General features: G+C 53.1%; 1 protein-coding gene across 3 annotated transcripts in view; it reads left to right on the top strand.

The window, feature by feature from the left end:
- SHROOM2 (shroom family member 2) overlaps positions 1–25,706 on the top strand; it is a 126,991-nt gene that overhangs the window by 66,430 nt on the left and 34,855 nt on the right. Inside the window, exons 3-5 of one of the 3 annotated variants that reach the window (XM_039234240.1) lie at positions 6,133–6,264; positions 8,669–11,099; positions 12,685–12,782. In XM_039234240.1, coding sequence (XP_039090171.1) covers positions 6,133–6,264; positions 8,669–11,099; positions 12,685–12,782 — 2,661 coding nt within the window. Of the gene's footprint in view, positions 1–6,132; positions 6,265–8,668; positions 11,100–12,684; positions 12,783–24,988; positions 25,091–25,706 lie in introns of those variants that run through there. The other 2 variants (XM_039234241.1, XM_039234242.1) reach the window with 2 other exon arrangements.

Here is a 25,706-nt window from a genome sequence, read left to right as displayed (position 1 = left end):
GACTTCGGCTCAGGTCATGATCTCATAGTTTGTGAGTTCGAATCCCACATCGAATGAGTTCCAGCCCCACTTCGGGTGAACCCTGCTTCTCTCTCTCTCTCTCTCTCTCTCTCTCTCTCTCTCTCTCTCTCTCTGCCTGCCCCTTGCTCGCCTGCATCCTCTCTCTCTCTCTCTCTCTCTCTCACACACACACACACACACACACGCACTCTGTAAACTATTCATAGACCGAGCCACAGACACATAAATACCCTGTGTTGCCCTACCGAGAGTATGGCTGGATGATAAATTAGTTTGCTCAACCCTTATTTAACTAGATTGTACTACTGGCCACTGCTCAGGTGCCCTGAGAAAGGCTGCCATTCATGACAAAGAAGGAGAGTGGCCAGTGCAGCTGCTGTGGTTCTGGGAGGCTCTGGGGAAATGTCCCTCAGTGTGAAATAGTACCCAGAGTTTCTAAATAAAACGAAACAGCAGTCTGCATGCTGATGCCGGCCTGCTGGTAGCCGTGGCGTATCTTTTCCTCCGAGGCTTGTTATATTTCATTGTGTGTGGCGATCAGGGGACCCAGCAGCTAGGTGGGATCGCAGTGGGCACCAGACAAAGTGGTGGCATCTGGTTTCATGGGCCGTGGGCATAGCTCTTGCCATCGCTTAGCAGTGGGTTGGGGAGGGCGAGTCAGGAGGTACGCGTGGATCTTTCTCCCCTGCGAGGCTTCTTTCCCAGATACAGGAGAGCGAGCTCTATCTTCCTCCCCGGGCAGCATCAGCGGGGAACCAAGAGCTGTAACCCTGACCCCCGCCAAGTGCACATCTGTTCTCCCGCAGGATGCCCGGGTGCTACCCACCACCAGGGAGGGGGCGGGTCTGCCCAGGAGCCAGGCCACCTGTTAGACCAGGGAGAGAGGCTGAGCCGAAAGTTCTTGCCTTGATCTTTCCTCCTCGGTGCTCCGACTTTGCTTGGCCGGGGAAGGAAGTGCTGCTCAGAGAAGGTCCAGGCGGACGCGGTAACCTTTTCTTCTGTGTCGCTGGTAGTCAGATAGTCGTCATCTGCACTTTGGTCCCGTGTGTCCCGGCCCCTCCCTGGGAGGGCTGCGGGGCAGGTCTGGAGTGGCTCCTCGGCCGTGTTTTCAGCGCCAGCCAGGGCTGCGGTGCTGGACAGGCCCGGGGGGCCCACCGCGCGCAAGGAGATGTGCCCGCAACAGGCTCAGACCAAAAACTGGGTCACGGACAGCATTTCCCTGATCCTCGTAGCGGAGTAGATCAGCCTTGTTTGTCGGAGATGTGCTCAGCGCTGCCCGATGCACAGGGGCTGTCGCGAAGGGGGGCATCTGGCTCAGAGCTGGGGTTAATGAAGGCCGCTGCGGTCCCATCCGATCCACTGCGCACGAAAACTGCGTGAAGAGCGCTGGGACCCAGTTCTCCGTCTCTCTCTCTTCCCAGGCAACTTACCATCGGCCCAGCTTCTAAAACGTACGTATAACTTCAAATATCCTCGGGAAAATTTCTTTTAAATGCCATGCCATCCATTATTTTGGAAAGCTTGCAACTGCTCTGGCTCTCTTTTTCAACTCTGTATGGGAATATATATAATTTTGTTTACAAGGAAGCACGCCTGCCCCTCCGCATTAAGGGTCCCCTTGAACCACCGTCTGGCGTAGCAGGTGGTTCTGCCAGGTCCAGATTATCGATAGGATTGGTTCCTGTGATTTCCTGCCTCCAAACCCTTTTGTGGCTCTAATCATATCCACTAAGCTTGCATCCAGGAGCAGATTAACACCCACCGGTAGACATTCTTTGCAGGAGGCTGAAAGGGTTGGCCAGACTACGGGCTGAGTTAGACATTTCTAGAAAGGGTTTTCTGAACTAGTGACCACAAATGTGCTTGCTAGGAGCACATTGCTTGCAGCATGCCTTGTTTTCTGGATGCCATGAATAGCGGTGAGCCCAGCACCACGCCTGGGTGTCGCCGGGCACCCCTCTGCTCCTGGCTCCTTGGAGCTGTCCCCAGCAGGTGGTTCTGCGTGGCCCCGACGTCAGTTAGCGCCGATGTTCCTGGAAGCAGCTAGCGCAGCATCGCGGCAGGATTTCAGGGAAGACCAGGACATCACACACTTTGTTCCTCCCCCGTCCCTCCCAGGAGCTCTTCCTGGGGCAGAAATCATATGTGTTTTGTGGATGGGTGTATGCTTAGTGGGGGTGTTGGCAAAAACCCATGCTTCTGAAGGTCTGTCATCCGACCAACATGAGGTGGTATCTCGGTGTGGGTTTGATCTGTATTTCCCTGATGAGGAGGGACGCTGAGCATCGTTTCATGTGTCTGTTGGCCATCTGGATGTCCTCTTTGGAGAAGTGTCTGTTCATATCTTCTGCCCATTTCTTCACTGGATTATTTGTTTTTCAGGTGTTGAGTTTGGTAAGTTCTTTATAGATTTTAGACACTAACCCTTTATCTAAAATGTCATTTGCAAATATCTTCTCCCATTCCGTCGGTTCCTGTTAGTTTTGTTGATTGTTTCCTTTGCTGTGCAGAAGCTTTTAATCTTGATGAGGTCCCAGTAGTTCATTTTTGCTTCTCTTTCCCTTGCCTTTGCAGATGCGTTGAGCAAAAAATTACTGCGGCTGAGGTCAAAGAGGTTGTTGCCTGCTTTCTCCTCCAGGGTTTTGATGGTTTCCTGTCTCACGTTCAGGTCTTTCATCCATTTTGAGTTTATTTTTGTGGATGGTATAATAAAGTGGTCTAATTTCATTCTTTTGCACGTTGCTGTCCAGCTCTCCCAGCACCATCTGCTAAAGAGACTGTCTTTTTTCCATTGGATGCTCTTTCCCACTTTGTCTAAGATGAGTTGGCCATACATTTGTGGGTCCAGTTCTGGGTTCTCTATTCTGTTCCATTGATCTATATATCTTTTTATGCCAGTACCATACTGTCTTGATGATTACAGCTTTGTAGTAGAGGCTAAAGTGTGGGATTGTGATGCCTCCCGTTTTGGTTTTCTTCTTCAATATTACTCTGGCTATTCGGGGTCTTTTGTGGTTCCCTACAAATTTTAGGATTGTTTGTTCTAGCTTTGGGAAGAATGCCAGTGTAGTTTTGATTGGGATTGCATTATATTTTATTATTTAAAACATGTTTTTAAATTTATTTATTTACTTTGTATGTGAGAGACAGGAGGTGGGGAGGAGGAAAGGGGCAGAGAGAGAGGGAGAAGGAGAATCCCAAGCAGGCTCTGCAACATCAGCGCAGAGCCCGATGTGGGGCTTGAACTCCTGAACTGTGAGATCATGACCTGAGCAGTAGAAAAGAGTCACATGCTTAACTGACTGGGCCCCTGGGCACCCCACGTTTACTGCTCATCTCTACTGCTCATGGCTCTGCTAGGAGGCCAGGGTGGGTGTGAATGAGGGGCGCACTGTGTTTACTCCTCTAATGCTCATAGCTCTGCTAGGTGGCCAGTGTGGGTGCGACTAAGAGCCAAGTATGGCATAGTGGTTTCACCCAGGTCCTCCCATTGGGATCTTGTGCCCTCCTGTCCTGGCACATCCTGTGGCCTGTGTACTCCTCAGGGCCCCCCCACTTGCGGTGCTGGATGGCTTAAAGCCATCTGAGTGTGTGTCTTGTTCGAGAAGAAACCCCACACTCTTGTGAAAATGAGGACCTTAAATCTGTTGTCGTTTCTGTTGCATCTGGGTCTCCTTGAAGCAGTCAGAGGGACAGTGACTGTGTGAGACCACTAGGTGGCGCCAGAGAGCGCTTTCCCTACAGCCCGCCTGTCCAGCATCCTTATAGGGTTGTGATCGAATGAACACGTTCTGGTACAGAACACCCTCCTCTCTCTTATCAACACGAACCCAGCCATTTGAGGCAGTCAGAGGGGCCGAAGCACAGAAGGTAGCCGGAACCTTCCCAAATACATTCCTTATGCACTAGGTCAAAGGACCTGACGAAAGTTCATTTGTTTTAGGAAAACGTCGCTGTCCCCAATAGCCAGGGTATCCTTATGTGTAGCTTATAGGTATATCCTTTTTTTTTTTTTTAATATTTTTATTTATTTCTAGGAGAGAGAGAGAGAGACAGCTTGAGCAGGGGAGGGTCAGAGAGAGAGGGAGTCACAGACTGAAACAGGCTCCAGGCTCTGAGCTGGCAGCACAGAGCCCGACGCGGGGCCCGAACCCATGAACCGCGAGATCATGACCTAAGCGAAAGTCGGACGCTCAACCGACTAAGCCACCCAGGCGCCCCGGTATATCCTTTTCACTGTGTGATCACTTGTTCTTTTTTTTAAAAAAATTCATACCGTAGTTGTTAACTGTGTCTTCTTGAAATAGACGTGCCTCTATATGTATTATCTTTTCGTTTTATTTTGTAATGTTTACTTCTTTTTGAGAGAGAGAGAGAGAGAGAGAGAGAGAACATGAACAAGGGAGGGCAGAGAGAGAGGGAGACACAGAATCCAAAGCAGGCTCCAGGCTCCGAGCCGTCAGCACAGAGCCCGACACGGGGCTCAAACTCATGAGCCTTGAGATCATGACCTGAGCTAAGGTTGGACGCTGAACCGACTGAGCCACCCAGGTGCCCTGTATTATCTCTTTAAAAAAGGGAATACGTGTGATCCTGGAGTGCTGCTGTCCCCCCTTCTTCCCCCCCCCCCAAGTAAGCCAGCACATACCCCAGTCCTGCCAGGTTCAGGGTTGAAAGACGTTGCACAAAGTAGGAGGTGTTTTCTTTTCCAAGTTTCCTTTTTTATTTGTTTCCTTCGCCTCCACCCTCAGTCTAGTTTATTTCCTTCCTTAATTAACTATAAAGGAAGATGAAAGACATTGTGGATATGATAGCACAGAAAACGCCACCTGAACCTGAAATTCACATGGCCAGAACCTTCCTTACAAGGATTTTGAGAAGCTCAGTGACGTACAGTTTGGTTTCGCAATCCCTGTACTTCTGTGATGGGATGAATTTGTCTGGTTTTTTGCCCTTGTTCCTGGGGGGACTCCTGCCACGTTCCACATTCTGCCACCCATCTGTTTTTTGTCCTTAATTATGAGTTGTCAGAAGGTTTTATGATTATGTATTTACTTTTGAGGGGGGCGGCCAGAGAGAGGGAGGGGAGAGAGAGAATCCCAAGCAGGCTCCACACTGTCAGCATGGCTTGAATACATGAACTGTGAGATCATGACCTGAGCCAAAATCAGGAGTTGAACACTTAACCCTCTAAGCCCCTCAGGTGCCCCATGAGTGTTCAGAAGGTTTATGTTATAAATACTTTCCAGATTTCTTTAATACTCTTTTTTTTAATTATTATTTTTAGAGAGTGTGTGTGTTAGAACACACGAGCAGGGGAAGGGCACAGGAGAGAGAGAATGTTAAGCAGGCTCCACACCCAGGGCAGAGACCAACGTGGGGCTTGAGCTCATGACTGTGGGATCATGACCTGAGCCAAAATCAAGAGTCAGATGCAGGTACGTGGATGGCTTAGTGGGATAAGCGTCCGACTTTGGCTCAGGTCATGATCTCACAGTTCGTGGGTTCGAGCCCCGCGTCGGGCTCTGTGCTGACAGCTCAGAGCCCGGAGCCTGCTTTGGATTCTGGTCTCCCTCTCTCTGACCCTCCCTGCTCACGCCGTCTCTATCTTTCTCTCTCAGAAATAAATAAAACATTTTTTAAAAATTCAAAATAAATGAATAAACTTTAAAAAATGTGGTCTAAATCGTGAGTCCGCTGAGCTGGGGACTCCCGCACTTTTCTCTAGCGCCCTCGCTCTTCCTCAGGGAGGCGCAGGGCTGTGCGCACAGCTGGGAAGACGGGAGAGCCCGACCGAGGTGCGCCTGGAGGCGGGGGCGAGCAAAAATGGGAAATGCGAAAAATCTGAAAAATGGAAACATTCACCTGTGTAGAGCAAAGACTGAAGCATTAGGGTTCGTTCACATGCTGGAGCCCGTGACTCCCGCGCTGCGGCAGGATGAGTTCTGCACTAACGAAAATCAGCAACGTTTCAGACGCAGATGCGCGGAAAGCCCCAGAAGCAGCGCTGTGGGTCGCGCCGAAGCAGCGGCGACAGGTGTCCGTGTCGCGCTCCCGCCCGCGCGCCGCGTCTGTGTCTGAGGTCCCTGAGGTGTCCGCGTTCTTTTGCAGGAAGGGTGAGCTGAGCTGGAGGCCGCACTCCTGGCATGCCACCAAGTTCGCCGAGGGCCGCCCCGACGCGACAGCGGCCCCGGGCCCCTCCGCCAGCGCCTGCGCTTCCTGGCACGGCCGGCACCACGCAAGGTAGGCCCAGCGGTCCGTCCGGGACCCACGCTGTTCCGCATGCCACAGCGCCCACGACTTCCCGGCCCGGCCACGACCCCACCTTTCTTCACTTCACAACGATTTTGTTTCTCTTGACTTTTCTTAACGTTTATTCATTTTTGAGACAGAGAGCGAGCAGGGGAGGGGCAGAGAGAGAGGGAGACACAGAAGCTGAAGCAGCTCCAGGCTCTGAGCTGTCAGCACAGAGCCCGAGGCGGGGCTCGAACCCACAACAGTGAGACCATGACCTGAGCTGAAGTCGGACACTCAGGTAACTGAGCCCCCTAGGAGCCCCAGAATCATGGCCTTTCTGCCCCTTGGTACATCAATATTTGGGTGTGGAAAAGTAACGTTATCCCTGAACTTCCCCTTTTAGTTTGAAAATTATTGTGATTTGGGGTACTGGGGCGGCTCACTTGGTTAAAGTCCGATTCTTAGTTTCTGCTCAGGTCATGATCTCACGGTTCATGAGTTTGAGCCCCACATTGGCTCTGCGCTGACAGCTCAGAGCAGGCTTGGGATTCTCCCTCTCTCTCCCCCCCCCCCTTTGCGCGCGCTCTCTCTCTCTCTCTCTCTCTCAAAATAAATAAGCCTAAAAATCAAAAAAGAAAGTTATTGAGTGTTTCTTCTCTGTTTTTACCTTTTTAAAGGATTATTAAAAAAAAAAAAAAAAAGATTTGCAACAGGCCCCAGTGGCTCGCAAAGCCTGAAACATTTACTGTTTGGCCTTTAAGAGAGAAAGTGTGCCGACCTCTGAGCCTGACCGTGACTGGGGACGCGCCCTCCAGGTCCTCAGAGCACTCGGCTACGGCATCCCTACTGCTGGGGTCCTGCCCGCCGACTACATCGCTCCCCTCTGGCCGTCCCGTCTGTGCCCCCGCGGGCGCGCCACCACGCACAAGACAGGCATTGAATGAATACTGCTGACTCTTGAACCACTGGGTCCACTTACGCACAGATTGTTTTCAGTAAATACTGCACAGTTGACCCAGGAGTCTGGGGCTCAGGGAAGCTTCTGGTGTTGTGATGGCCCTTCAGGAACCCCAGCATAATGAAGGCACAAAACACAGTAAGATCCCTGAGGCAGTGACTGGCAGCAGAGAAGAGGCCCAAATACAGGGAGCTGGGTCCTCAAGCAGGAAGGGTAGGGGGCAGCAGTGAGGCCAGCTCTGCCACTGTAGCTCAGAGGTGAACAAATGGCCACGATTCTGTTCCAGTCACAGTTTATCTGTGGGTGCTGACATGTGAATTTCCTATCATTTCCACGGTTCGCCAGATAGTTTTTTTTTTAATAGTTTGTTGACATTAATTTATTTTTAACAGAGACAGAGTGTGAGAAGAGGAGGGACAGACAGAGAGGGAGACACAGAATCCGAAGCAGGCTCTAGGCTCTGAGCTGTCAGCACAGCACAACATGGGACTTGAACTCATGGACCATGAGGTCATGACCTGAAGTCGGACGCCCAACCAACTGAGCCACCCAGGCGCCCCAAGAATAGTCTTTTGATCCATGCCCTCCCCCCAGTCATTTAACTATCCAAAGCCTGTTCTCACAGTCTGTAGTTTGCCTACTGCCATACTTAGTGATAGAGAATAAAAGTCACGTAGGCATTGCTGTAGGCCGTCACATAGACATTGCTTCCTGGTGATCGCTGTGGACTTTGGCCAGCCTGTGGGCATTGACAAGAAAAGTGTACATCTAGCACATGAAGGCGTTTGTTTGGGGAAAGAGCATCATCACATGGGCCAGCCTGGGTCCTTTCAGCCTGCCCTCCGGAGTTGCTCTTTAAGATGCCGTGCTGAAAGTGCACCTGGGTTTCTCAGCCGATTAAGCATCTGACTCTTGATTTCGGCTAAGGCCATAATCTCATGGTGTGTGAGTTCAAGCCCTCCATCAGGCTCCGCACTGATCGGTATCCTCTCTCACCTCTCTCTCTGACCCTCCACTACTCAGGCACTTGCATTCTCTCTCTCTCTCTCAAAACAAATTTTTTAAAAAACTTATAAAACAAAAGGGTGTGCTAAGGCTGCATTTCAGGTCGTGTGACGCATCTAGACATTTCTTTATATTTCTTTATTTTTTAAATGTTTATTTTTGAGAGAGTGCACGAGCAGGAGGGGGTCAGAGACCGACAGGGAGGCACAGAATCCACAGTAGGCTTCAGGCTCTCAGCTGTCAGCACAGAGCCTGACGTGGGGCTTGAACTCCTGAACCGTGAGGTCATGACCTGAGCCAAAGTCGGACGTTTAACCCCCTGAGCCACCCAGGTGCCCCGGCATCTAGACGTTTCCACGCTGCGAGCGTGACCCTGCTCTCCTCATTCCCCCCTGCACTGTGACTCGATTCTAAAGCTGTCTCTCCTCTCTGGTTCTCCCTTCCCAGTTCTTCCTCACATGACCTGTCGGGCGCGTGGGAGCCCACGAACCTGCAGCGGTCCTCTGACCAGTACAGCTCCCTGGGGAGCGTGGACAGCCTGGACCAGCCGCCCCAGCCCTCCCCCTCCGGACGCCTCTCCGCCGCCAGGTCCAACGGCAGCATCGAGCGCCTGGGCGGCCAGAGCAAGCGGGACTCGGCCTACGGCTCGCTCTGCACCGGCGCCAGCACGCCCGAGCACAGCCTGCCCAGGGCTGACGCGTCCTCTGCAGAGAACATCGTCTACAAAGTGGCCCTGTGGGAGGCCTCCGGGGCGGGCGGCCGGCAGGGCCAGGCCGCCAGTGACCCTCAGGGCCTGCAGGAGAGGCTCGGGTCCTTCCCGCCCCAGGCCCCTCGCGACAGCAGCAAAAGCCCCAGGCCAGAGGACAGTTCTGAGGCCAGGCCGGCCACTGCCGGCAGAACGAATTTTGGGCCGGTCTGGTATGTGCCCGATAAGAAAAGAGCACCTTCGTCCCCTCCGCCGCCGCCTCCCCCTCTCCGCAGTGACAGCTTCGCCGCCACCAAGAGCCACGACAAGGCCCAGGGCCCTGCGCTGTCAGAGGGGGCCAGCGGGCAGCACTTTCCAGGCCTGCCCGGGGCGCAGCCCCACATTGACTGGAGGCCAGAGCCCGCCGACCAGCACTGGCAGCCGCCGTGGGCCGGCAGCGGGAAGGGAGCCAGGAGCTCGGGCTGTGCGCCCCAGGTGCCCCGGGACTGCTCGGTGCCCACCTGTGACCACAGGCCGGGCAGCCCCCCGGGGGCCCCTGGCCGGCTGCATGCGTCTCTGTCCAGCACGGACGTGCGGTTCCCGCAGGCTTCCTGTGGCTGCCTGCACCCGCGCCAGTACAGTGACGGGAGTCCCTTCTGTCACCACGGCCCCAGGGCCGCCACGTCGCTGAGGGAGCAGCACCTTGTGGCCGTCCCTGGCAGCCCTCAGGAACCTTCCGGAGACCGTCTCCAGGACGACGGCCCCACTCCAGTCAGGTGGCCCGGTGCGACCGAGCCGAAGGGGGACAGTGGTGGGCAGAGCCGCTACCACTGTGTGACCAGCAGACAGTGCCCGCAGGGAAGCGCCCAGGCGGCACAGCCCCGCGAGGAGTCCTGGCGTCCCGACGCGGCCGCGGGCGCCCGCGAATTCCCCCCCGCGCCCCCGACGGGCCCCAGGCCCCGCAGTCACCTCCGCCAGCAGGAGGCGGCCGCGGAGCCCCGTGAGACAGACCGCGCGGCCGAGGGCCGCCCCGCGGGAGGCGAGGAGCCCCAGGGAGCCGGTGGCAAGGGAGCGGCCGACGGCCTCGCGCGCGCCCAGGGAGACGGCTCCCCGCGCAAGGCGCCGCCGCCGCTCTCGCTGGCCCGGGAGGGGGCGCGCCGGCCCGACGACGGCCAGGCGGCCGCTGCGGAAAGGCCGCCCCCGTTCGACGGCCAGGCGGGCAGGGCCACACGGAGAAGCGACCGCTTCGCCACCACCCTGAGGAACGAGGTCCAGATGCGCCGCGCCAACCTGCAGAAGAGCAGAAGCACGGCGGCGCTGCCTGGAGGCGGCGACGAGGTGCGGGAGGCCGGCCCCGGCGCCCCCCCGGAAGGGCCCTTCCCGGGCACCTATAAAGACCACCTGAAGGAGGCCCAGGCCCGGGTCCTGAGGGCCACGTCCTTTAAGCGCCGTGACTTGGAGCCCGGCCCGGCCGATCGTTTCGCGGCGCCGGCAGAGCGGCGGGCGGAGGAGCACGTCGCCCATCCGGGGGCCGAGGAGCACAGTGCGCATCAGGCCGCCGCACCCCACTTCTGGGAGGGGGGGCTGCCCCAGCCGCCCCCGCCGGGAGGGGCCCTGCTGCTCGTGCCGCGCATCGGGGGCCGGAAACGGTTCACGGTGCAGCAGAAGCTGAAATCGTACTCCGAACCCGAGAAAATGAACGAGGTGGGGCTCGCAGGCCCTGATCGCCGCGACCAGCACCCCGGGGCGTCCGAGGACACCGTGGGCACGTTCGCCGACAGGTGCAAGTTTTTTGAGGAAAGCGGCAGACCCGTCCCCCAGAGACCTGGGCAGAGGCAAGCGCTCTGCGCGCTCCGGAAAGAGAGGCTGGAGCGGCCCCGGACGGCGGGCCACGGGTGTGAGGGTGCAGAGCCTTGGGTCCAGGACAGGGCCCACACGACCTCCCTTGGAGAGAACGCCAGCGGTCACGGAAGAGCGGCGAGCACGGGAAAGCCAGAACCACCTCAGAGACTTGGAACCTTTGCCGAGTATCAAGCCTCTTGGAGGGAGCAGAGGAAAGCTCTAGAGGCCAGGCGTTCTGGGCGGTATCACTCAGCGGATGACATCTTGGACGCAGGTCTGGATCAACAGGAGAGGCCGCCGTGCGTGCATGGAAGGTCGCGCTCCTCGCCGTCCACAGACTTCTACAAACAGGTAAGGTCTGTGCCTCAGCCAAGGGAGAGCTGCCCCGGGAAAGATAAGTGCCAGCGTCCGTGTCACTTGTGTCCGGTCGGTTGAGCGTTTCTGTGCACCGGCTTTTCTCTCTGGACTGGTGTGAAAGGTACCTGGGGACCAAACCTACATCCATGAGTTTGACTCTGCGTCGGCATGCGTGTCCGGCCCCCAGCTTCCCCACCTCGCTTGCTTCAGCTCTCTTTCCCGTGATTAGCTTGGCCCAACCTTACCACCAGGCGAAGAATTTGGGGGGGACCCTAGAAAGCGGCAAGTTCCCCTCTGAAATGAAGACGTACTTTATGTAAATGGCTAAGATAGTGTATGATGTAAGTGGAACAGGAGAAACTTAACGGAGGACCGTAGGGGAGAAGAAGGGGAAAAATAGTAGGGGAGAGGGAGGGAAGCAAACCGTGAGAGACTCTTGAATGCTGAGAACAAACTGAGGGCCGAAGGGTGGGGGGGGGGGGGGGGGGGACATGGGAGGGCACTTGTGGGGATGAACACTGGGTATTATATGGAAACCAACTTGGCAATACACTATAAAAAAAAAAGAAAAAACTCAAGGCTGGTGAGACCATGACCTGAGCCAAAGTCAGACGCTTAACCTACTGAGCCACCCAGGAGCCCCAAGCGTTCGTCTCTTGATTTCGGTTCAGGTCCTGATCTCACAGTCTGTGGGTTTGAGCCTGATGTCGGGCTCCGAGCTGACAGCACGGAGCCTGCTTGCGAATCTGTGTCTCCTTCTCCCCCACTCGTGCTCTGTCTCACTCAAAGTAAATACATAAGCATTTCAAACAACGTACACAGTATTCAGTACGTGCATGTAAACAGAGCTGCCTGTTCCTCGGTGGCATCCTGGCGCTGAAGGGCGTGTAGATGCCACAAGCATGGGTTTCTGTCATGGCCGTGCCCTACCTTGAAGACCGACCACACAGCGTGTCCTCTGAGAATTCCGCACCTGCTCAGTCAGGAGACGAGAATCCCAGACATGTCCCAGGGCTGGAGGCTTCGCTGCAGTGAGTTGTAACCAGTGGTATCGGAGCTGATTTTTCGGTTCGGATTGTTTGGTCTGTAGCGTCACATGCTTCTACGGATCTCACAAAGCAGTTCTGCCCCCTGCCCAGAACCCAAGCGGACTTCTGCTCTCTCTCTAGTCCATCGGTTTCAATAAACCAGTGTGGAGAGGGGCGCCTGGCTGGCCCAGTCGGCTAAGCGTCGGACTTTGGCTCGGGTCATGATCTCACGGTTCCTGGGTTCGAGCGCCGCGTCGGGCTCTGTGCTGCCGGTGCAGAGCCTGCTTCGGATCCTCTCTCTCCCTCTCTCTCAGTCCCTCCTCAGCTCTCTCTTTCTCTCTCGCAAAAATAAACAAACATGAAAAACCCACAGTTTGGAGAGTGGGGCTCGTGAGCCCCGTGGCCAAGTGTCAGCACAGGGCACCAGGTCACGTCATCGCCTCTGCGGTACAGGCTCACAGGACGAACCCACAATGAGGGGGTTCATAATCATAGACGTCTTGAAGAGGGCGGCTTGATGACTTGGTGTCTCGCTGTGCTGCTCTTGGCAGGAAGCTGCCATCGGAACACGACAGCCAGCGGGGGACGCTGGTGCGCACAGAGAGCCGTCCTCCACCGTCTGGGCCGAGGAGGGACGCCCTAGTCCGAGGTAGGTGAATTCGGGAGTTGGGGGTGCTGAGAAGACATCTTGGAGGTGGCCTTCTTGATGGTGGGTGGATGCTTGGGTCACGTGTTTGAGCGGCTGGGTTTGGTTTTGTTTTGTTTCTGTTTTGTTTTGCCAAACCAGGGTGGCTGCTAACTGGTGTGGTTTCCATCCCCGGCGGCCCCGCTACAGCTGCGTTCCGAGCAGAGCCTGGAGCCCCGCGCCGCTGCCAGCCGGGCATCTCCAGGGCGGGGACGCCTTCCAGTGCCATCGTGGCTTTTTTTTTTCTGGTTCTGAAAATGGCTGCTGTGTTTTCTGTACAGTACGGTTCTTTCCGTTGACAAAATGAGGAATCCAGTGTGATGGCGCTTGAATGAAATGCTTTATCCAGAATGCTCGATTGAAGGGATGCTTTAATGGTCTAAGTACGCAGCTGGGCTGCCGGGGCATGGTCTCCAAACTGGAGTTGCCTGGAAGGATTGTCAGAAGGGAATGGGGGCAGCCTTTGTAAACTGGGCTTATTTCGGGCTCGAAATTAGAAATTACGTCCGTTGGCTCCTCAAGAGGCTTAGAACATCTGAAAGAATTGTGGACCGTAGTCTAGTGTCATTACCGTGTTGTGTGCATTGTTCTAAAATGTGGCCAGGGTAGCTGTTTCAGTGTAGTCAGGATGGAATTTAGATTGATTATGTAAGTGAATAAATAAACAGTGTCATCTTGCCCTTGATATGCACGAGGCCGGAGGGAGATGGAAGCGCAGATTACTGTAGGACCTGTGGTATCAGCTTATTTTAAGAATGCTGATAGGGGGGCGCCTGGGTGGCTTAGTCGGTTAAGCGTCCGACTTTCGCTTAGGTCATGATCTCCCGGTTCGTGGGTTCGGGCCCCGCGTCGGGCTCTGTGCTGACTGCCAGCTCAGAGCCTGGAGCCTGTTTCAGTCTGTTGACTCCCTCTCTCTCTGACCCTCCCCTGCTCACGCTGTCTCTCTCTCTCTCCTAGAAATAAAAAAAAAAAAAAAAAAAAAAAAAAAAAGAATGCTGATAGGGCGCCTGGGTGGCTCAGTCGGCTGAGCGTCCACCTTTAGCTCGGGTCACGATCTCGTGGTCTGTGAGTTCAATCCCCGCATCAGGCTTGCCGCTGTCAGCTCAGAGCCCACTTAAGACCCCGTGTCCCTCTCTCTCTGCCCGTCCCCTGCTCACACTCTCAAAAATAAATAAAACTTTTTTTTTTTTTTTATAAAGGAGGCTGATAGAGGCATGAAAATAAATGTACACAATTGGGTCGCTGAAGGCAGATCTCCCTATTGCTTTGAGGATCTCTGGTGATTGGTGTGATATTCAAATTTAAACACTCAGCCTCAAAATTCAGGGTTCTGTTGCGGAAATAACCAGTTTAAATGTTTGCTTCTGAGAGCCTTCTATCCTGGGGTTTTATTGCATCTGGCTTTAAGCTCGAGTGCTGTTTGCCTTGGAGGACAGTATGCAGTCTCTGCGTGGCCCTGAGGGGACACGAGTGGTTGTTCGTGGAGGAAGCCCCGGTACTTAACAGCCTGCGTGGCTGCCAGCAGGCATCCCTGGGCTGCAAGGAACGGCCGGTGAAGGCGACGCCCACGGAACCGAGCCGTGTCTGAGACACACAATCACAGCTTTCTTGCTCTAGATCCTGAGGAAGTCACGTGCCCGGCTGCAGTTGTGAGAGCGCTGGCTGCGCCCCGCACTGCGCCCCGGTTTCATCCCCGGCCCCTGCACCTCACTGGCGCTGCCCAGGGCCCGCGTGCTGCTGGGAGTTCGCGCCTCTGCGGTGACCAGAGTCCTGAGGAAGAGCTCTGATGTACAGTGTGTGCGTGTGCGTGTGTTGCACATGGCGCTCTCAGCAGTGAAAGGGTCAAGAGGAACAGGAGGCGGGACCACATGCTTCATTTATCACGCCCGGCCTTCTAGCAGACTGCTAACCACTGCGAAGAAATTAGTTCCAGAAGCTTTCTGCTTTTGAGCTACAGACCCAGCAATTTTCAGAATGGTGTGCACTCTCGAAGGGTGGCAGGACTCACTGAAATTCCAGAATAGGAGCCTTGGAAAGCCATTCTCAGCTTTTTTCAGAGAATGTTTGTTTTCTGAAGTATCAGTAAGAAATCGTGTACTTAAAGCATTAAATCTGGGAATAAGGAATGAAAATTAAGGTAAAGGACTGGCTTTTGCTCACAGAAAACAAAATCCTGTAATACAAAGATTAATATTTACTTATTTTTGAGAGAGACAGAGGGTGAATGGGGGAGAGGGAGACAAAGAATCGGAAGCAGGCTCCAGGCTCTGAGCTGCCAGCACAGAGCCCAATGCGGGGCTCGAACTCACAAACCACAAGATCTTGACCATGAGTCCAAAGCTTAACCGACTGAGCCACACAGGTGCCACCCTGTAATACAAAGATTTAAAAGATGCCTAATGTTTTGGATAATTTTTTTTTAGTTTTTTAATGTTTTATCTATTTTTGAGAAACAGACAGAGCGCGAGTGGGAAAGGGGCAGAGAGAGAGGAAGACAGAATCCAAAGCAGGCTCCAGGCTCTGAGCTGTCAGCACAAAGCCCAACACAGGGCGTGAGCCCACAAACCATGAGATCGTGACCTGAACGGAAGTCGAACACTTAACCAATTAAGCCACCCAGGTACCCTGCTAAAATGTAAAACAATGTAAGTGTGTCTATAAAAAATATGAATTACTGGGGCACCTGGCTGGCTCAGTCAGTAGGGCAAGAGACTCTTGATCTCGGGGTTGTGAGTTCGAGCCACACACTGGGTGTAGAGATTACTTAGAAAAATCTTAAACCAAAAAGAAAAAAAAAAAAAGACTGATCTGATAACAGCACAGGATAATGAATGGTTTTCGTTGTATTCTGTTGAGATAACAGTAGAGCATCAAGATATGAGTAACTTGTTTTCACAAACCACATAGAGAGCATTTTTGTGAGTTTCAAGATTCTGTTCTACATAAAGATAAATAGGACAAAGGTTCTGCCCCCAAAGGACCTCACAGTGTAGGAGGGAAGGACAGACACGAGTACTAAACCACTGAAGTGATGACAGAGGGTTAGAATTTTTGTAAAAACTGATGTGGTACTTCAGAACCCTGGAGGAAAGAGACTGAGGTGACTTCCTGCCGAGTCCTGGGGAAGACAGGTGGGCTTGGAACTGAAATAAACCGGGAGCCCTGAGAGCAAGTCCAGGGCTTGTATCTAATTGCTGTACTTAGTATCCAATCGCATGTACTTAGTATCTAATTGCTGTACTTAGTATCCAATCGCATGTGCTTAGTATCAGCTTTCCCAGTGGTGGGCGGCCTCCCCTACCCACTCCGGACCCTTAGCCTCCCAGCTTCTACTGTTCTCTGAGGGTTTGGGCCAGTTCTCCAAGCTCAGTCATTATGACCAGCAGAGGCCTGCTTCCTGGAAATACGCTCCCCCACTCACTTGGGCTCCCTTGTAAGTTGGGTGCAGCAGCTTGTTCAGGGTGTCCTAACAGAATACCAGAGACTGGGTGGCATCAACAAAACGAATTTGTTTTCTCACTCTTCCGGAGGCCAAAAGCCCTCCGAAACATCAGTGCAGAGCCTGATGTGGACCTCGAACTCACGATCCAGGAGATCATGACCAGAGCTGAATTCAAGAGTCGGATGCTTAATGGGATCATTAAAAATAAAAGGACGAGGGAGGCTGCCGTCCTTGAGTGTGGCCGGTGACGAGAGGGGAATCTGGGGAACCTCCCTGGAGGACTTTTTGGTGGCATGTAACTGAAGGCTTGCTGCTGCAGGCACCTTCTGGTCCATTGATTCCACTTTGAAGAGTGGACCTTCCAAGTCTGTGGCCACACAGGGGCATTCCCCGCAGAGGTGGTGACTGACACTGCCTTGGTGGGTATGTCTGCACCCCTTTCCCAGTTCCCATGGAGTGGTCTCCTCGCCTGGCTGGCTGGTAGCACCTCTGGACAGAGTGGAGGTCAAAATCCTGTTTGGGCCGCTTGGCACCCTCCTTGCCAAGGCTCGGATCTGAGCCACCTCCCTCACGCTGCTCTCCGGGATCACACTCTCACCTTTGCCTGAGTTCTCCTCATCTCCAGCCTGGGCCGTGGCAGCTGCCTCCTCACTGGTTTTGGGAGATAAACTAGGTTACAGCTGTCCCCATTCCCAAACCATTCGATGGCTTCTGGTTGCATTGGAATGAAATGCAAACTCCTGACTGTGACCTGGAAAGTCCTGTGTGCCCCTCTGTTTTTCGGGGCATCCTCTGTCACTCTCCTTCCCCATCCAGGCTCACGACTCATTGCCACCTTCCTGTCCCTCAGACAAGCCAGGCTCGTTTCTCCCTTGGGCCTTGATGCTCATTATGAGACTGTCCTTGGAATACAAGCCTACCCCAGGACATCTGCTTAGCAAATGGCAACTGGGTGTTCATGCTCAGCCTGGGGAGGGGACCTAGGGAGCACAGCGACTGACAGAGAGCTGGGCCAGTTGTCAGGTGGATGAATGGAGATGTCGGTGGGTGGCAGGTAGATAAATAGATGCATAGGTAGATGGGTAAATAGGATGGATTGGTAGATGCATGGATGGGTACCAGCCTAACAGCCCTTGGTTCAGGCCTTGATTAGGGTGAATAAAATGATTTCCTGTTGGTACATTCTGTGTGCCTAAATTTTACTTAAGATTTTAGTGTATACAATAGTGAGTGAAATGGACTTGTCTTTCTGTCCTGGCATAACTGAGAATCAAGACATAAACATCTTGAAATAAATGTGGTGGTATGGGCTTATTTTTCAATATCATGTTTTTCTTACTGTTTATTTCTGAGGGAGACAGAGAGAGACAGAGAGAGAGACAGAGCACAGGCAGGGGAGGGGGAAAGAGAGAGGGAGAGACAGAATCCGAAAGAGGCCCCAGGCTCTGAACTGTCAGCACAGAGCCTGATGCGGGGCTTGAACCCACGGACTGTGAGATCACCCAAGCCAAAGTCTGATGTTTAACTGAGCCATCCAGGTGCCCCTCCAACGTCATAGTTTAAAGCTTGTAAGAAAGCTAAGTTGTGCTATAGTCAATTCTTGTTCACAGATTTGAGTGTTCAATGGGTACTGTGTTGTGGGAGGCTCTGGAGACCAAACGTGGTAATAGGCGATCTGGGGGAGGAACACTGTGGCTGTGGGTCTTGGCAGGTTCTGTCTACACAGCTGCCTTCCAGCCATTTCCACCCCCGCCTTTAGCAGTGGGTGCCAGTGGGCTGGCACTGACCTGCAGCCTCTATCGTGTTGCGGCAAACGAGGAAGGAGGAGAATGAGAATGTATTCTGAATCCCAACAACTGTAAAACCGGGCCTGTATGCAGTTGAGCTCTGTAGGGAAAATGTGCTCGAATATAAAATTCATAAACAACCTAAACCCACCTGAGGGTCACCTTCCTGTGCACCTTCCCCGAGAGGTGACTTGGCATGCAAAGGCTGATTTTTCTTTTTTTTTTTTTTTTCAGTTTACTTATTTTGAGAGAGAGCTTTAGCACACGGGAGCGAGCGGGAGAGGGACAGAGAGAGGGAGAGACTTAATTCCAAGAAGGCTCTGTTCAGTCAGTGCAGAGCCCAACATGGGGCTGGAACTCAGAACCATGAGATCATGACCGGAGCTGAGATCGAGAGCCGGCTTATCATACTGAGCCATGCGGGCGCCCCTGATTTTTCATTCACTAAACAAGCTTCTTACAAATAGATTTCAAAGTAAGAGAGATTAGCCAGCCACGCTCTAGTCCTCATTTGTTGCTTTCGGGAAGACCTTTGCGTCTTCTGGCCCTCAATTAGCCAAGGGGCAATTGAAGCTTTCCACCCGGGACTGCTCTGCTGGGTAATTATGAAGCCCGCGCTGGGACAACTTGGGGACGCTCCCGCTTGGACGTTCTCCAGGGTGGAGCCAGCATCTGGCAGCGGGGGCGCTGGGCGTAGCCACCTTCCTGGGCGGCGGGCTTTGCGCCAGCGGGGCTTGCAGCCTCGGCCCCCGCCCTCCCTCCGCCCTGGAGAGGAGAGGGCGTCGCGGGAAAACCCTGAGCCCCCGGCGGGACCGGTGGGTGGCAACCCCGGTTCCTCCCTGCACTTACAGCCCCTTGGCTTTAGGAAACACAAAATGGGGACAGGCGAGCGACTGCAGATGTGCTTCCATGCCGGCTCGGTCTGGGTGATTTAGCAGGAACGTGGCGGGGCCACCGTGTGTGGGTGACGGGATTTGGGGCTGGAGAGGAAAGGGGGAGAGCCCGAGCCAGGACGGGAGGAAGAGAAGTGCCGACGCACGGCGGGTGGCGGCGCTGCCGGCGCGGCTTGCTTGCAGGGGCCCAGGGGAGGAGAAGCGGACAGACCCGCGGCTGTTCCGGGTAGGGAGCGAAGCCGGAACTGCGGCCGTCACGTGACTTCCTGTGCTCTTCCGGGGAGGCGCCCCCCCCCCAGCTGCGCCTGCATGCTGGGCATGCGCCCCCTGGTGGCCGCCAGAAACTACTGATCAGTCCTGCAACCAGCCTGGAGGCCGCTGCGTGTCCTTCCCTGGTGGACACACCTCCGCAGCCGTCCAGATGCAGAAGCCCCTGCTCTTTTATCCCCTTGTCTCTCCTGGCCCGTTGACCCCTCTCTTCAGAGCTCAGACCCTTGTGGCCTGCCTTGGTTGAGTGGCTGACATGGTCTGGGGAGCACCCACTCAGACGGCCATACGCACGTAAATACTCCTTCGGTTAACACTGCTTATCTTGGCAAAGGCATTGGCCAAGTCTGCTCTGGCTCCTTTGGAGATCTTCTTTGCTGCCTTTTACCTTTCATAGGCTTTTCTGGTTGGTTGTCTAGTTAAGGTGTATTCCATCTTTTTTAAATTTTTTTTAATGTTTTACTTATTTTTGAGAGAGAGGCAGCGTGAGCAGGGGAGGGTCAGAGAGTGAGGGAGATACAAAATCTGAAACAGGCTTCAGGCTCTGAGCTGTCAGCACAGAGCCCAACGTGGGGCTCAAACCCACAAACCGTGAGATCATGACCTGAGCCGAAGTCGGATGCTTAACTGACTGAGCCACCCAGGCACCCCAAGGTGCATTCCATCTTGACTCAAGAACCAAACTGTGAAGTATCAGGTCTTCCTTTTCTTCTAATGGGACCTAGTGTGGCACTCGATCCATGTTAAGTTGGCTTTCCTACCATTAATGGGTGAAGCCAAATGCCTTAATCAAACCTGAATGATTAACCCATGTTAAAAATATACACACAGGGGCGCCCAGGTGGGTCAGTCAGTTAAGCACCAACTTTGGTTCAGGTCATGATCTCACGGTTAGTGAGTTCAAGCCCCGTGTCAGGCTCTGTGCTGACAGCTAGCTCAGAGCCTGGAGCCTGTTTCAGATTCTGTCTCCCTCTCTCTGCCCTTCCTCCATCTTCCCACCCCCACCCCCACTTATGTGCGTGCTCGCTCTCTCTTTCTCTCTCTCTCTCTCCCCCCTCTCAAAAATAAATAAATATTTAAAAACAAAAAATTGTTTAAAAATAAAGATGTACTTCACGTTTTCTCAGGCAGTGTTTGGAGCATGTCCTTGTGAGTTTACTTCTCTGTCATTGTTTCCGTACTGATCCTTACATTTGTAAGCAGATATTCCGGGGGACATGCGGGGCCACACCTTGTACGCGAGGGCGCATCTCCTCTCAGTGGTGCTCACATGACTGCCCCTGGCTGGGAGGAAGGAGCGTGTCCACATTCACAGACCAAGCTCTCCTTCTAGAGCCGGGAAAAGACATCAAGGGGCCTGGCCCTCAGAGTTCTTTGTCCTGCCGGTCAAAAGAAAAACGATGGGTGAAATGAGGCCTTCTGTGACATCCGGAAAACCGGTAGCCGACCCCGGCAGAAGCGGCGCTGAGGTACCGGGTGGGGCCACGGAGCTAACAGTTTGTTCCCAGAAAACCCCCTAAACTGTCACATTAAACATTTGCTTTGTAGTTTTGCTCTCATAAAACTTGCAAATCTGTTTTGTATTTTATAGCCTAGGAGCTATGAAAATAAGGAAGGTAAAAGGCTTTCTATTTAGACATACTTCACAATGCAGTAAAAAATAATCCGAGCCATGTGTGTGATCGCATATGTCGGCAGAACCTGTGGAGACACAAAGTAGATTTGTGTTGCCAGGAATTCGGGGTTGGGGTCAGTGAGAATGATTGCTGCGGTAGGTATGGAGCTTCTTCTGGGGGTGATGAAGATGTTCTAGAATTAGATAGTAGGGATAGTTGTACAACTCTTTGAATATACTAAAAACTACTGAATTATGTATTTTCATGGGGCAAATTGTATCAATTTTTAAAAATTGGTGAACACTGGGATTCCACAAGAAAATAATTTGATTTAAAATAAGTCTGGGGGAACCTGGCTGGCTCAGTCAGTGGAGCGTGAGACTCTTGATCTCCAGGTTGTGAGTTCGAACCCAACATTGGGTGTAGAGGTTACTTAAAATCTTTTTTATTTATTTAAAACAATTTTTTGGGTGATTATTTATTTTTGAGAGAGAGAGTACAAGCAGGGCGGGGGTGAGGGAGCAGAGAGAGAGGGAGACACAGAACCTGAAGCAGGCTGTAGGCTCTGAGCCTTATTCAGGGCTCAACACATGAACTATGAGATCATGACCTGAGCCAAAGTCAGATGCTTAAGTGACTGAGCCACGCAGGTGCCCCAAAATCATTTTTATTTTAAGTTATTTATTTGGAGAGCAAGAGAGAGAGACAGAGACAGGGTGCGTATGCAAGCAGGGGAGGAGCAGAGAGAGAGAGAAAGAGAATCCCAAGGAGGCTCTGCACTGTCTGTGTGGAGCCTGATGCAGGGCTCGAACCCACAAATCGTGAGATCATGACCTGAGCCGAAGTCAGATGCTTAGCTGACTGAGCCACCAAAAATAGAATCTGAAAACTAATAAAAAAGTGAAATTAGTCTGGGCATTACTCAAGTCTAAGAAATGCAGCTGTAGCTCTGAAGTCGACAAAGTTTGTAAAGGATCAGACAGTGAATATTCGTGCTCTGGGGATCAGACTGTTCATGTTGTGACGACTCGAGTCTCGCGGCGTGGAGGCAGCAACGGCCAGTACATGCAGGGGTGTGTAGTTGTGCTCAGAGAAAACATGGCAGAAAGGTTTACTGCCCCAGGCTTTGGCCAAGGGAGGACTGTGGGTGAGTGTACTTTTCAGGAACGGGAATGTGGGGCCTGAATGGCGCTCTGTCTAGACATTCCAGAGAGACTTCTTTTATGCTTCTTTTGCCACATCCCTTTTTCTTGCCATCTTCATTTTACTTGTCTCTTGGGTGGCAGTTGAACTTCTGGAGTTTGAACTGTCCGCCAAGTAGAGGTGGCTGTGGCTCCTTCACAGCGCAGGGTAAAGGAGGGTGCAGGATGTTCTAACCATGGGTTCCTTGTGACACTCTGGCTTGCGGTGATGGTATGGGTAGGGTCCTTACACCCTAAGGACAACTCAGAAAGAGCTCGAGGCGTCACCAAAACTGCCTGAGAGGCGAGGGAGAAGAGTTCTTCTGGAGTGTAAGTGCGAAGGTGCTTATCTCGTTCTGTTCCCTTTTTGTTTGTGGAATTCTTCAAGAGTGCAAATATTCTGTGTCCATTAAAGACCAGGTTCGGTATGTAATTTGTTACAAGTATTTATAATACAAAATCATTTTTTAATTAAAAGTTTTAATGTTTATTTACTTTTGAGAGAAAGAGAGAGACAGCGCGAGCAGGGAAGGGGCAGAGAGAGAGATAGAGACACAGAATCTGAAGCAGGCTCCAGGCTCTGAGCTGTCAGCACGGAGCCCACGCGGGGCTCGAACACCTGAACCGTGAGATCATGATCTGAGCCGCAGCTGGATGCACCTGCCAGGTGATACACAGAGATAACTTGTGTGGACAGCATTACCCTCAATATCATATAATGAGAATGGCACTTTACCTTTGTGATCTTCCCCCAAATCCGTAACCCCAGCCGAATCGTGACAAAACCATCAGACGATCCCTATTGAGGGAGACATTCAATAAAATGCCAGAGCAATATTCCTCAAAATTGTCAAGGTCAAGGGCATCAAGCACAAGGAAATCCTGAGAGGTTGTTCCTTAAGAGAACCTGGGGAGACACAGTTAAATGTCATGTCATACTCTGGGTGGGGTCCCGCCACAGAAAAAGGACATTAAGTACAAAAGAAATCTTGGGGCGCCTGGGTGGCTCAGTCGGTTAAGCGTCCGACTTCCTCTCAGGTCATGATCTCACGGTTCGTGGGTTTGAGCCCCGCGTCGGGCTCTGTGCTGACAGCGTGGAGCCTGCTCAGGGTTCTGTCTCTCTCCCTCTCTCTTTGTCCCTCCCTCACTCTTTCTCTCTCTCTTTCTCTGCCCCTCCCCCGCTCACGCACAAACTCTCCCTCTTTCTCTCAAAAATAAATAAACATTTGAAAACAACACCACCTAAAAAATCTGAATCAAGCATGGGCATCAGTTAATATTAACATCCTGACACTGACTCATTAATGACAACAAACGTAGCACCTAATGTAAGGTGTCAGCTGTAGGGGACACTGAGCGTTGGGTGTTTTGGAACTCTTTTATTGTCATAATTTTTCTGTAAATCTAAAACCAGTCTAAATTTTTTTAACGTGTGTTTATTTTTGAGAAAGAGAGAGACAGAGCGTGAGCCGGGGAGAGGTAGACACAGGAGACGCAGAATCTGAAGCAGGCTCCAGGCTCCACGCCGTCAGCACAGAGCCCGATGCGAGGCTCGAACTCACAAACCATGAGACCATGACCTGAGCCGTAGTCGGCCGCTTATCTGACTGAACCACCCAGGTGCGCCTAAAATGGTATTCTTATAATGCATTTTGAGTTCCTCAGTTTGTAAGTATTAGGAACACACCTTGTGAGCAGTGAGTGTGGTGAGGTATCTAATCAGCCACCATCGTACTGATTGTGGATTATGCGGGTGGCTGTGCACGGCGCACTAAGTGTTAAGGGTGTGGAGAGGGCCTGGGGCCGGCTGCGCCTTCGCTTAGAAACAGAAGCATGTACGTGGTAACTAATCAGTGGAGATGAGAAGTCTAGAAAGAATGTAAGCTTTGGGGCTGAAGACACCGGTTCAAATTCTCCTTCTCCTTCTCAGTGTGATTGCATCAGGCCGCCTCAGTTAATGACTTCATGTCCCTGAATGACGACACCCACGGCGGCCTTCCTTGCACTTATTTAAATGCTTCGTAGATATAACACGAATGCCTCGGCACAGTGCTGAAGATCGAGCAGATGTGGAAAACAAGGAAAAAGTCACTCTTACGAATATAGTACTAATGCGGAAGAGGCCGCAGACTAGTGTGTGTGACTTGGTTAAATGAGCACGACTCGGAACTAACTGCCATGAATCTAGAAGAGGCTGATAGAAGCAGGTTGGAAAGAAAAATCCCCTCTTGAAGGGTAAGCACAGGACTCCGGGGGGCTGGGGCTCCCCAGTTGGGAGGGTGCTGTTAGGGACAGTGGTGGCAGCGTGCTTCCGGTATTGGGGTGGCACCGAGGTGTTGGGCTGCTTGAGGAAGGGAGGTGGCGGGCAGGGACTTTAAATACGGATTATTGTGAACCGACGGACGGGTAAGTCGTGGTCAGCCTGTGACTTCTTTGTCTTCCTCACTGAACGCTTTGCACGCAGTAAAACTTCCGGAAATACTTTGTTAGTTGTGTGGTAGATTACGTCCCTAATGAGTGTGTAGTAAACCCAAGCGTACAAAGAGAATGCAGATAGATTTAAAATAGGCTATTCAGTGCGCTTTTTTCTTTCATTGTTCTGTCTGATTTTATTACGGCTGCGGGGTCGAAGAGTGTGCCGCACACGCTATGTGATTAGCATAGTTAAATAGATAAAGCTGCATAAAATACATGCAGTAGGCTTTCCTGTGTTTCCTCCTTTTAAATGATAAGGGGCAAGACAGCTGAGCCTTTGGGGAGTTTTAAAAGGGCAAGTCTTTGGGGGTGGGGAGTCTAAGCCTAGAAGCCCCGGGAATGTTCCCCCGGAGGTCAGGAGTTGTGGATGAAGTAACATGAAATACAAGGGAGCCTTGAGTCAGGGAGGTTAGAGTTGATGGAGCCTGCGTGAACTTGTCCATCACGAGGCAGCAGGCACAGACAGGCCCGCGGCTGTGAGCATGGCTTTGAGACTCATCTGTGCGGGGGGCTGCCGGACCTCGGGGCTGCGGCGGGGTGCGGCTGCCGGGCCCTGAAGGGGCAGCCCGCCCTGTTCCCGCCCCCACGCCAGGGCGGCCAGCAGGGAGCCGGTAAGACAGACAGACAGACAGACACAGACACACAGACACACACACAGACACACACACAGACACACACACACACAGACACACACACACACACACACACACCCACCCACCCACCCCCCGGGCTTTGTTCTCGGGGCAGCTGGTCCCGGACGGGCCGGTCGCCTCACGCCTGTGCCGTTCGCTTGCGCGTGTGGTGTCTCTTTTGTTCTCCGGTCTTTGCGAGCAGGTTGTCAGCTCCGGCCGCACAGCGCGGAAGATCTGGGAGGCCTGTGAACGTTTCCCTGGTGTGTTGTGCTGCCTGGAGATGGAAAGGAGTGCAGGTCGGGGTGCCGATCCCCGCCCAAGCTCTGCATGCACGCACGCACGTGTGCGGACACACGCGCCTGTGCCGCTTGGCCGCTTCTACATGCATGCGGACGTCGCCGCTCTGGGGCTGGCAGCTGGCCAAACGTGCCCTGAAACGGGAAAGCACTGGCTTTCGGTAGCGCGTTCCGGGCCGCAAGCCACGGTGCCGATGGGGCCGGTGGCCGGGGATGTGCGGGACACAGCTGCATGTGACTCGGGCAGAGTCCTGCCTTTCCTTTTCCCCGGGCCAGTCAGAAATGAGCATTTTCCTGAC

This window comes from Hyaena hyaena, unplaced genomic scaffold, assembly GCF_003009895.1.
Source record: "Hyaena hyaena isolate Hyena2069 unplaced genomic scaffold, ASM300989v1 scaffold_85, whole genome shotgun sequence".
NCBI classification, from domain to species: Eukaryota; Metazoa; Chordata; class Mammalia; order Carnivora; family Hyaenidae; genus Hyaena; species Hyaena hyaena.
Note: the sequence above shows the minus strand (reverse complement) of the source record. Positions and strands in the feature narration are given on the sequence as shown.